Genomic DNA, 13,472 nt, shown 5'->3' with positions numbered 1-13,472 from the left:
AACCCCTCTCTCACTTCCAGTGTGGACATTATTTATGGACAGCCCCTTACAACAGAGGAGTGAAACTATGGATTTTACCAACAAATGTACAATTTGATGGAATGGAAAAAAATCCATGTAATGAACCTAACTGAAAAGCAGTGTCTAATGGTAATCTCATAATAATGATAAACTTATCATAAAATAGTTCAACAATAAGTAAATATTTTTAATGTTCAGAATAAACAACACTATTTTATTTCTTGTTGTTATATATAAACAAAATCAGAATAAAGCACAATGTGTTTCAAGTGACATTGAGTTTTACATAATAGAAATTTAATAAATTTTACAGTTCAATAATTATGAAAGTAGTGTAAGTCCATTTATGGCCCAGAAAGAATATATTAGTGTAGTTAAATTCACACAGAAGTCTTTATGCAATCATCTTACATATTTCTAAGGTCATAGAAACATTGTCAAACTTAGTACACTTTATTTATATTTTTGAATCAACTAAAATGCAAATGTTTAAATATCTCGAAAGAAGAAAAAATGGACTTACACCACTTTCAAAATAAACGGTCCAAATGTATTAATAAAATGAATACATTTGTAAGTTGTAAAAATTTTGACGAAGTGCAGTAAATAGTTTTCATTGTTCAAGTTCGTCGTATTGATATATACCATTAATCACTAGGAAAAAGAGGTAACTGCTAGATTGTTAAACAAAATAAATAATGAAAAGTTTTTGTATTTATATAGAATGCTGTTATAATTCTAAAAAATTAAGTATAAAATGAAAAAATTTACTTCTTTACAAAACTTTATGTACATTGCTTAGTTGTAAGGAATGAGAAATATAATATCTTTCATTTCTCTCCATTTTTAAAGCATTCAAATTTTAGAAGCTTAAAAGTTTTAGTGCATTGTTAATAGTTTTCTTCTTAACTAATATTAATAAACAGTAACATAAATAAAAGATTTTTTTGATAAAACAGACACACAGTAGATCCAAAATTATTTGGAAACCACCATTTTATTACGTGTTCAGAATTAAAACTTTTAGACGACTTGACCTTCTAGTGCAGGGGTGGCCGATCGTTCGCGATGTCTTGATTTAATGTGTTACACTTGTAACCGAACGCAACGCGTGAACATAACGCGCAAACGCAACTGTAGTGATATCGGACCCTCCGCGTCCTCCCTGAGTTGTGGTTTTGTCGGTCCATGTGCAATCCATTTGAGTACAGTTATAAAAAGGGAATAAGAAATGTAGACAAAGGGTCATAAAACCGAAATAAAGAAAGGCTGGAAGAGGGGCGGAGAGAGTAGGTCGAAACACGGTAAAGAGAGGAAGGGTGAAGTGGTGGTCCCCGAAAGTGATAACGTTGAGTTTCAATTTTTTTCTGTTTAAAATGTAAGTACCTTTTCTTTATGTTTTAAATTAAATTGTGGCTTTTCTTACCTATCTATTTACTTGATAAGTAAGCGTTCTCCGCAACAGACCTCTAAACTATATTCTTAATTTTCTAGGAAAATATTTAATTCAATACTTATTGTCGTATTTCTTTTGCATTTTAGTATACCCACGAACATGAGTAGTAAACCAAAAAAATCGAAAACTTATCATTTCAATGAAGAATGGGAACTCGATTACTTTTTTACAATGGTGAATGATAAATGTCGTTGCTTAATATGCCTTACTTCGATAGCCATCGCTAAAAAGGGTAATCTGGAGAGACATTTTTTAGCTTTACATAACAAGTATCAAACAGATTATCCACCAAATTCCGAACTGAGAAAACATAAAGTTAGGGGTCTTAAAACTCAATTAACAAATCAACAAAATGTTTTCAAAAAACCAATGTTGAAGTCACAAGCAGTAACTACTGCATCATTCAAAGTAAGCTACCTCTTAGCAAAAAACTGTAAACCATTTTCTGACGGTGAATTTGTAAAGGAAATTTTTTTGGAAATGTCAGATTCACTTTTTAATGATTTTAAGAACAAGAGTGAAATTATTGCTGCAATTCAAGATCTACAACCGTCTCGAAACACTGTGATGCGACGAATTGAGAAGATGAGTGGAAATGTAAAAGAACAGTTATACAACGATATCAATAGATGTTCTTGTTTTTTCCTTCAATGTGATGAATCGACAGATGTAAGTGATACAGCACAATTACTTGTTTTTATTCGTATGGTTTTTAAGGATTTTACGTGTAAAGAAGAATTGTTGGGTATGATTTCTGTGAAAGGACTAGAGGTGTAGATATATTCAAAGCCTTTAAAAACTTGCTCAATGATTTGAAAGTACAGTAGAGCGTCGAAAATCGGAATCAATTGAGGACTGGGGGTGTTCAGATTAGTCATTTGTTCCCATTACCAACTTTGTACAAAAAAATATATTAACCTGTCCGATGTTCAAATTTTTCTTCGTTGCGTATCGCTTCGTGTTGAATTTTTCTCCGTTGCGTGTCGCTTCGTGTTGAATTTCTGCTCGATTTGTAAGCCTAACGAAAATTTTATAATAATAATCGAGGCTATCGTATCGTTAAAAATTATTTCTGCATTTTGTACAAACAAAATAAATATATTGAAGAATATAAAAAACATGAAAATTATACTTTAGAAGTAAATCTAGTATCAAAAACGTTCGATTCAGCACGACACAGTCCGACTGAAAATTGTTCCGATTACCGGCGTTCCGATTAACGACTCTACTGTACCACTTTTTAAGTTAGTTTTAATAACAACGGATGGCGCGGCTGCAATGATAGGTCGCGTAAATGGATTTATAACACTATGTCAAAATGAAGATAAATTCCCAGCCTTTTTGAGCTACCACTGCATAATTCATCAGCAAGTGTTAGCCAGCAAGAGACTAAACACAAAAGAGGTTATGGACATACGTTTAAAATTGTTAATTCAATTCGAGGAAGTTCCCTCATACGGCGTCTCTTCCAACTGCAGCTTGACGAAGGTCAACCCGAATTATTACTACATACCGATGTTAGATGGCTAAGCGGAGGTAAATTTCTGCAACGATTTCGTGATTTATTGCCTGAAATAATAGATTTTCTTCACGAGCAAGGTGGAAAATGTGAAGATATAAATGACGAAACTTGGCTTAGTGACTTAGCATTTCTTATTGATTTTACTTCAATATTAAGTCATTTAAATTTAGAATTATGTTGTTTTTTTACGTAGGTAGATATACAGGCTGTTTCAGAACGAGGTGCACTCCCACGAACAATTGATAAATTGGCAAAAAATAAGTCTAAAAATCTTATATGATTCTACCACGATAAATTTTCCTGGCGCAAAAAAATAAAATAAAAAAAAAATCACGAAAGTGAAATCTTAAAATCAAATTATTTGCCATTCTGTGCATTTTTATAACAACTTTTTCATATTTAAGAACAAACAGTACCACAACTTATACATCGCAGTTGATAAAAAAATTAAATAGATTTTTAGTAACTTAAAATATAATCTTGAAAAAGTGTCGAAAAATCGAATTAGCTGCAAATGAATGAACTTGTACCTACAAATATCAAAAGTTGAGTCTGGAAATTTATTTTCTTTATGAATGAAAATTAATAAGTGATTTAAAAAATAAAAAATAGTTTTGAACATATCTTTCGCTTATCTACCCATAGCTTGCGGGAGTGTACCTCGTACTGAAACAGTGTATAAGCGTAGTATGTATTTCGCATCTCCCCCTCGCCACTTAAACTATGCCTACGACAACAAGTCGATCGCGACACATTTTTAAGATAAAAAGTAGATCTTACGTACACAAAAGTTGGCCACCCCTGTTCTAGTGGATATAAGCAGCCGAAATTCCCAAAGGAACAGGATGGAAAGCCAGAAGACATCGTAAGATCCACGAATTCCAATTTTTAATAATTTTGTTTTTAATTGGATATATTTTTTGTTTTTTTAAGATTAGACGGCTAGTAGCCTAAAAAGGAAGGCCAAGTCATCTAAAAGTTTTAATTTTGAACACGTAATTAAATGGTGGTTTCCAAATAATTTTGGATCGACCGTGTCTTTGTTTTATCAAAAAGAAATTTTAACCATCCGACGAAATTTTATAAATAAATGAAAGATGATAAAACATTTTTAAAAGGATGATTTTAAGAAGCAAACTCTGTTAACTTGTGAATTCAAGTTAGTCATTATTTTAGTTATTTTATTTTAAAAGTTTATTAACTTTTCAGGTTCAAAACCAATTGGTTATATGCCGTGAGCATATGGATAGAGTTCTTTCAGCCACTTATTTTATATATCAGTCTTCAGTACAACAAGTTGTTATGGTACCAGAAACTTCTAATATTACAAATGAAAAATTAAAAGAACTTGCACATAAAGCAACTGATGAAGTATATGGCAATGAAGATAATGGTCCTGGTTGCTTGAAGTAAATGTTATGACTTTATATTAATATTATAAAAAATTATATTGATTTTTACAATTAAAATGTTATTTTTAAAATATTAAGGCAATCTCTAAATTTTGTATTGGAATCTTTGACCAAAATATCAGTATCCCTTCAAGATGGAGAATTCGATCAGGAAGTTTCAAATGAAATGAAGGTAACTGCTATTTTATTTCTTTTTAATATTCATTTATCTTTCAGATTTATTATTCTGCAAAAAAAACATACATTGAAACATACATTGTGTATTATGATAATTTAACAGAAATATTATAGAATATGAAATATAGGAATTCTTACTTAGAATTTATGTAAGATAATAATCCTAATTGAGACAATAACATCTTTAGTTATTTATTATCTTTGAAACTTAAATTTAATTTTGAAACTAAAAAATTTTCATTTATGTTTGGTAATTAGACTTAATAATTTTTAACTTTATAGGCTTCATCATTTATTTTGTATTAGACTTTAAAATTTTTATTAAAAATAACATAATAAATGTGGAATATGAATGTGAATACCATGAATATAATATATAAATATCTTGCAAAATTCACTGTGTTCAACATTTTTGTTTCTTACAAATAAATAAAATAATTTATTAATAGTAATAATTCAGAATTCCACAGAAAACTTAGTAATATTTTTACTTTCCCAGCTGTTATGTGTATAACATGGGTATTGGAATTGCATTGAATTTGACCCTCCAGATTTTTTGCAAATCTTGATGTTTTGAGACTTCTGAACCCAAAAAGTAAAGAAAAAGGGGGAAATTCGTGGATGTATGCATATGAGTCGACGTCCATTTCGTATAATATCTCATGATGGGGTAAAGATTAAGAAATGAAATTCGGCATGGTAACTTGTTTATAAGGAGCATTGATGTTATTAAATTTTGATGGTTAATGGTTGAGGAGTTGTGGAGATAGGGGGGTCATGTCTTACCTTGAGTAGGGTCAGACTTTACTGACATTTACAAGTTTTTAAAAACTCATCTCTATCCTCAAAATTAAGAACATCCTGTAACAGATGGAGCCACACAGTTTTAACTTTATGCTAATATCTTAGTGTTTCTTAAACATCCATGAAATCATTGCTGGATTTTTGTATAATTTTGTTTAACTGTTATCATTATGTGCATAGTAAATGGACATTTTTGGGCTTAATTTAATTAAGTTATCAAGATGAGCAGTTTTTAGCCAATCTATAGCCATTAACTGTTATTTGTAAAAACTAATTTTTTATTTTGACTTTATTAATGCTGCACTGTTAAAATATTAAATCCACCAAAAGGAGCATAAAAGTCAAACTGTGATTGATAGGGAAAAAGAAGTTTTATTATTTAAAATAAAATGCTAATTCATCATATGTGAAAGCAAAAAAGATTGAGTTGATGTATGGCACACTTTAGACATATAATTGAGATTGTGTCTAAAGTAAAATCTAATAAGATAAACAAATTTAAAGATTTAGTTCCTTATAAAATTGTTATGATTTTATTTTATTGATAAAATTTATGATTTTAAGAAAAGTTATGTTTATTAAAATTTTATTAAACTGTGTGAAATATATTGCTTATTTATATAGTTTAGATATAAAACTCTTTATTTTTATGTAAGGATTAAATGATTCCATTCATTCACTTTCTTAACAATATAATTAATTTATTTTAAAGTACATTAATGAAAATTTTTCAATATGAATTTTAGTTCGTGATTATTGAACAGTATTTCGATGATGAGATTTGAAAGAGAATTTGTTCTTATTTAGATATCATCTATTGTTAATTAACATCACTACCTGTAATGGATAAAATTGAGAAATCAGTTACATTATTTTAGCTTCTTCCTGGTGTACTAACTTGATCCTAATTTTTATATTTAAAGATATTTAATAATTAAGCATATAAAACATATTACTTAAAGGATCATTTCTGAACTATTAAATTTGGAAAGACAAAATTTTCTTCTGTGTATAAAATTTTTAAATATTGTATTATTAGGCTATACCACCTGTTTACCTAAGAGCTCAAGCTGTAAAAGGAGAAACCAAAGATATAGAAAACTTGAAATTTAAATTAGATGCAAGAGAAGGGGATATAATAGAATTGAAAAAGGCTTTAAAAATAAAGGTACAACAAATTTTATGATTTTATCATTACTAAAATTTTATTGATAGCTATGTATTACGTAATATTTTATAAATTAATTTTGTAGAGTGAAGAATTAAGTGAAATGCACGTGAGAAAAGAAATGGCAGAAAAGAAATTGGAATTGTCTACCAAAGATAGTGATGAACAAGTTGAAAGAATACAAAGACAACTAGATGAAACGAAAATGCTGTTAAAGAAAAAGGAAAAGTTAGTGTCACTAATTTTATGAACAAATATTTACAAATTTTTTAAACAAATAACAGCAATGATGATAATAAAAGTTCACTTAATATTAGTTCTATTTACTGAATGGTAATTTGAAACTGAATAGCAAATTCCAGTTGAAACATTACGCATATTCCAATATTACAATAAATAATCAAAAGCAAGAAATTAAGATAAATCAATCAGCAAGTTTTAAAGTGTAATGATAATATCTATTCTGTTTTATGGCATATATGACACCTCCATTTCAACACAAAATATTTAGGATAAAGTATTTAATGTATTTAAACTCTCTCTTATGTCTTTGTCACAGGATAGTTTAAAAACATTAAATGTAAGTACAAGTTTTTTAAACTGTATTATGGATTAAAAAAGTAAAATTAGAATTTACACTTTCGTTTATCATGAAAAATAGGAGTTTAAAAGGAATCATTTATTATTCAAATATTCTATACATGCAATAGCAACTTAGTTGTAACAAAAAACATTATAATAATATTTTTATTCAAGTGTTTGGTTAAGTAGAGATTGCCTGTGGCTGAAGGCTATTTTGAGAAATTCATTAGCCTATTAGAGATTGCAACTTCGCATGTAATATACAGGACAATTTTTTTTAAGTTGTGTCTTATATGTTGTAAGATATGATAAGTGGATATTATAACTGAGTTTATTTTCTTTGAATTAGTTAGATTTGAATTCTTGTTTTTTGTAAGTTTGAATATTTGATAATTAATTGTAATGTAATAGTTTCAAATTAACATGCATTTGAATACAACATATATTGAAAATAACTATCATTTTATTAAAAGTTTCTTCAGAGAAAGGTTTGCTTTACTTTATAAGTTATGCTATAAGTATAACTTTCTTCTTTATTTAAATGTAAGTGTTTGTATTCAGATGTGTTAAAACAGTATACTTAAAACTGAAATTTCATGCCAACGGTTCCAACTGCATTTTGATTGCTTCAAAGTTTTAATAATTAGGTCATGTAGGGAACCGTTTAAATTTTTCAATTTTGATATAATTCATAAAGTGAAATTTAAATTATTTGTTTTGTAAAATTTTCTCTACATAAAATATTACAATGTAGGATATTCAAAAAGTACTACAACTTTGAAAGCACATAGCTTTAATCAGACCTGCAAAATATATTGCAGAGTTAATTTATAGGAAAGTATATCAAGTTTGTGTCATGCCGTAATATTGAATTCTGTTATTGTAAGGCTTGAAATGCAAGCCTTACGATGACAGAAATGGCTGCTTTCACTGATGTGAAGTGCACTTGTTATGTGTTTTGGTTCAAAAAAATAATTTGTGATAATGGCTCAATGAAATTTTTGCAACCAATATTGTAGGGATCTTCCAAATAGATCTACAATATATTCTTGGCACCAAAATTTTATTGAGACTAGCTGTTCTGTTTGCCATGATGTATCTTCTTGTCCCCAACATGTTTTTGAATCTGTTGTGAAACAAATGAGATCACACTTCATTCATCATCATAGGAATTTAATGTGACATGCATCTTGAAAAACTGACATTTTACAACCATTTTGGCAAGTTTTACAAAAATATTTGCACTTGAAATTATGCAGATTTGCAATGTTACAAAAAATTACTGATATGAATAAGATAGCTTGTCAGGGATTCTGTGTAGAAATTTTATCAGATTGAGGAAGAGAAGTCATTCCTGGAGAATATTGTATTTAGTGATGGCTCAATATTTCATCTCAGTGGCAAAATGAACACCCACAACTGTTAAAACCCACAAGCAACTGTAGAACATTTATGACAGTTCAAACATTAATGTGTTTATGATCTTAGCAAAGGTATGGCCTTTCTTTTTTCATGAGGGAATTACTAATGGTATCATGTATCCAGATATGCTGGAAAATTTTCTCATTTCACAATTAAACAATGATGACACGGAGGATGGATGCACTTTAAGCAAGACGGTGCACTCCTCACCATGTAGCTGTTAAGGATTTCCTGAATGAATGAATTTCAGATCAGTGGATTGGTTGAATAGGGCCAATAACATGTGCTACCTTGTCCCTCAGATTTCACATCTTGTGGTTTTTTCCTGGGGCTTCTTTAAATATTGTTTATAAATCCTTGCCTGTAAATCTCACTGAACTGAAAACTTACCAGTTTGGTAACTGTGATGATGATTCAACAGATATGCTGTTTTGAGTTTGGCAAGAAATTGAATTTGGATTGGATGTCTACATTATCACCAATGATGCTCACATCAAATCAGAATGACTATTGATATTTGTGGTAAAACTTGGATGTGTTTTGCTATAAATTAATGCTTCAATAGATACTGTAAGGTTTTAGATTAAAATTTTATGCTTTCAAAATTGTAAGTTTATTTTGAATTTGTTTCTTTTTAATTTTTTTCTTACCACCATGTGGGTACTAAGAGGACCTCTTTTAGCAAGCCCATCATGGATTTGACCAGGCCCACAATGGGGCGGCCAGGTAGTGAGGGACAGGGCCCAACATATCCGGACAGACCACTTCCTGAAAAATTCCTGGTGATTTATTGATCTGTCCGGATTCGATCCTGGGACCCCAGAGTGGTAGGCTTCCACCTCGACTGTTTGGCCATCTGGCTGTCATTCATTTTGAATTGTCCTTTATTTAGAGTTAAAAATATAAGTTTATTTTTCTTGCTTTTCATAATATAAAATACTCATGATGGACAATTTCTAGTCTCAAAAAACATTTTATTTGCATATTTTTTAAAAACAATAACCAAATACCTCAAATATTTATTTAATTGAATACCATTCTTACACAATTTACATAATATTTTTCCTGTTACCAAGCAGTATAATTAACTATAAATAGAATAAATCTAAAAATTGATTTTTAAATTACTTTTCCCAACATTGAATATTTAATAAATTTTGGTCATGATAATTAAGGTTATTAATGCCAGAAAAAGCATATTTTGGAAAATATTTTGCAATTATTTATATACATATTTTACAAAATATAAGTAAAAATACAAAATTTTAGGTTTATGATGTTTGAAAACATTTAAGAACATCATTTTTCAAAGTATGAATACTGAAAACAATATCAAGATACATTTCAAAAACCATTCTACTGCATTCCAAATTCACTTAATCTACTGCATTACTTTTTTGTACTACTAGTTTTTTCTAATGATATTAGTAGTACTAGAAAACAACTATGGATTTTATTCAGAGTATTAAATTTTTAAGTTTTTCATAAAAATTATACATTCTTTATATTAATTTTCATTGCATTAATATGCAATCTTATACAGTCGACTCCGCATAAGTCGACACCTGGATAACTCGTCACTCGTCGGTTACGTAGTCAGTTTTTGTGGTCCCGGCCGACTTACATAGGCATTAATGTTATTAACCATAAAAAACTCGGTTTACTCGACATCGTTTAACTCGTCACCACTAGATAAATCAACATACTTTTTCTGTTTCACACTTTTTAGAATTCTGATAAGTAGACTTTCCCCCTGAAAAATGAGTTCACACCACACAGCTTATTGTACGGTGTGAACTCATTTTTTTAAAAGGGGAGTCGACTTATCAGACATCTAAAAAGTGTGAAACAGAAAAAGTATGTTGATTTATCTAGTGGTGACGAGTTAAACGATGTCGAGTAAACCGAGTTTTTTAACATTAATAACATTATTGCCTATGTAAGTTGGCCGGGACCACAGAAAACTGACTAATTAACCTACGGTGTCGAATTATCCGGGTGTCGACTTATGTGGACTTACGTGGTCTTCCAGAAAGGGAAAAGACTAGACAAACGAAATAAACTACGATGTGTTGCTCTGTAAACAAAGGTTTTATTTTTTTAGTTTTAAATTTACATTAGCAAAGTAACACTTTTAATATGTAATGGGCATGCTTACCTGTAAACAAAGAAAGGACATTTAAAGTTTATTTTTTTCTAAATCGATTCCTTTGTCTTCACAATTTACAACGATATATCGAATGATGCCATATTTCTCTTCCACACGTGCCATGTCGACGACAGCGCGACGCGCGGCAAAACCCAAATTGAAAGAGGGGTTTCTCTCTTTACATATATATAGCTAAAAAATAGTAAAACTTTAATCTTAAAGATGCTAATAGCATTCAAATGTAGAATAAATGAGAACTAAGATGATAAAAACTGACTAGTAGTTTCTTGATGAGATTATTCAAATTATTCAATTGTCTTTAATGTTCAGTATTATGTCTTAAAATGTTAAATGTTTAATTCTTCTGTTAACCATTTCTAAATTTTCAGAGAATTTGAAGAAACATTAGATCATTTGCAAGCAGATATTGATGCTTTAGAAACTGAAAGAGGAGAGCTTAAAGATAAATTAAAATCTGCATCCAAAAAAGCTTTGATAGAAGGATTATCAAAACCAACACCTTTTGCAAGTCTTGGTAAGACTACTGTAATTTTATATGAACTTTTTACAAATCATAAATAATGGTCAACATAGTTTTACATGTTTATAATACAAAGGCTTAATTAAATTAATTTTAATTTAAAATAAGTTTAAATTATTATTTAGTACAGTCACCATCAAGCCCTACTCTTCCTGGCACACCATCATCACCAGTTATTAAAGATTCTCCATTACTGTTACAACAAATCCAAGATTTGAAACTTGCATTAAAGCATATTAAGAATGAAAATATTCGACTGAAGTCACAATATATCATGGTAAAAGAATATTTTAAAATATATTAATTGTAAATATATTTTTAGATTGTTTTTTTCAAATAATATATCTATTTGCTATTATTTTAGGATCAGTTATCAAAGCTTCCACCTTTGAAGTTGCCTTCAAAGCAAACTGGAATTGCTAATCAAACTGGGTTTACAAATATGATGGATTTAGAAAACAGCACAGATAAAAAATTAGCCCATCTTGCTAAGAGATCTTCTAATTTATTAAAAGTTAGTCATTAAAATTTTTATGAATATTTGCAAAATAGAATGCATTTTTATTTCGTCATTTCTTGTTTTTCTTATATTCATGATAAAATTTCTATTTCTTAAAGAATACTTTGCTACTTTTTTTATATATATTTGTCATTTATAAAACTTAAATTCACTTTAAGATGATTTTACTTCATATTAATCATTATATTATTTTACATCGTTTTACTCATTTATTAAACTTATTAAGAATTTTTAAATAAAAATACCGTTATAATTTTAACTTTATTTTTTAGGAGTTGAATGACTTGACTGCATGTCCAATGTTAGTTGATATTACTAAAAGGAAAGCAGGCACTCAACCATCAATTCAGAAGATTGCACCAGTAAATCATCTTGTTGAATCACTTTCAGTACTAAGAAAGTTCCAGAAAGAGGTTGAAAATGTAAGTTTATTTAAAAAGTTATTCTATATTATGATGTAATAAATTACAAAAAGTTTTTCATGGATAAGGAAGTATTTGTCATTCTTTCCAGTATTTGATATTCAAAACCTGATGCCTTAATAGAATGAATGAATACTGAAATGTAAAAAAGACCATTTCTGTTGCATGGTTAGTAAGTAATAGAGAGCAACTAGGCACAGTTTGTTTTTTGTCCAAACACCAACAAAGAATTGAGTAAAACAAAGCTAGCAAGTCAATAATAATGCTTCTGGGGCATCTATAATGATCACTTGCTGATGGCATTAAAAAAAAAAAAAGAATAAAGATTGCACATGCTTACATAGCAATCTTGGAAATTGTCACTTTGACTCTGCTTTATCTTGAAAATTAAATCATAAACCCTCACTTTTTATTACATTTTTAGATTCCGCAATGCAATTAATGTAAAAGAGCAAAGTTTTATCAAAATTTGACTTATCAGATTTTGAGAATGAATACAATTCCATTAGCCACATAGAAAAGACTTCATTAATGCTCTGCCTTGAACATGCAATATCTGGCTTTTTAGTGCTCTCAGAGCAGAAAAAGGCCTAAAATCACAAAAAAAAAAACCATGGAAGCAATGTTTGAAACAAAATTTAATCAATATAAATTTTATATTAAATATTAATTCCTTTAATTATTGAAAATATTAATAAAGTAAAGAAACAATATTAAGCATGTTATTAAAAACATTAAAAAAATAAGGATATTATTAATATGAAATTATTTAATTTATATTATTAATTTTTATAGCATTATTTAATATGAAAAGTAATTATGATTATTTCATATTTAAAAAAAAGTCAAATTAACCATGAAAGAAATTGTAGTATTGTAATAAATTGAAATTAAACAATATGGAAATGTTGAAAACATAATTGGAAAAGAACTACAGTTGAGAAATGGCTTATTTTAGTCCACTGATATGTAATCATTTCAATAAATATGATAGATTGGTTAGTCTACATTCTTATTTGCAATTTTAATTTTACTTTCAATGAGAAAATTAAGCATCGGCAACTGGAGGAAAAATATCAGTAATTTAGTAATAGTCGTTTGTATGAACTATAGAACACTGTTACATTTTAATGATTTTTATTTAATTTAGTGTTGTTATATTGTATATTAATTAATTTTTCCTCTCCGTTGCATTTAAATTATAAATTTTATTCAAACTGAAATAAAATATTTTCTGAAAATTTGTATTTGTAATAATAGTTACGTTTATATTAGA

The 13,472-nt window shown here is 28.7% G+C and overlaps 1 protein-coding gene across 2 annotated transcripts in view; it reads left to right on the top strand.

Moving 5' to 3' along the window:
• Nucleotides 1–13,472, top strand: part of LOC136974406 (dynactin subunit 1-like) — a 77,578-nt gene that overhangs the window by 55,383 nt on the left and 8,723 nt on the right. For both annotated transcript variants that reach the window (XM_067269274.1, XM_067269273.1), the window contains exons 21-28: nucleotides 4,209–4,408; nucleotides 4,490–4,583; nucleotides 6,432–6,560; nucleotides 6,646–6,788; nucleotides 11,103–11,248; nucleotides 11,380–11,531; nucleotides 11,619–11,768; nucleotides 12,047–12,196. In XM_067269274.1, coding sequence (XP_067125375.1) covers nucleotides 4,209–4,408; nucleotides 4,490–4,583; nucleotides 6,432–6,560; nucleotides 6,646–6,788; nucleotides 11,103–11,248; nucleotides 11,380–11,531; nucleotides 11,619–11,768; nucleotides 12,047–12,196 — 1,164 coding nt within the window. The remainder of the gene's footprint in view (nucleotides 1–4,208; nucleotides 4,409–4,489; nucleotides 4,584–6,431; nucleotides 6,561–6,645; nucleotides 6,789–11,102; nucleotides 11,249–11,379; nucleotides 11,532–11,618; nucleotides 11,769–12,046; nucleotides 12,197–13,472) is intronic.

Source organism: Centruroides vittatus, unplaced genomic scaffold (genome assembly GCF_030686945.1).
Source record: "Centruroides vittatus isolate TY-2023 unplaced genomic scaffold, ASM3068694v2 contig_349, whole genome shotgun sequence".
Taxonomy (NCBI): Eukaryota; Metazoa; Arthropoda; class Arachnida; order Scorpiones; family Buthidae; genus Centruroides; species Centruroides vittatus.
The sequence above is the reverse complement of the archived record's forward strand: the minus strand, read 5'-3'. Positions and strand labels throughout refer to the sequence as shown.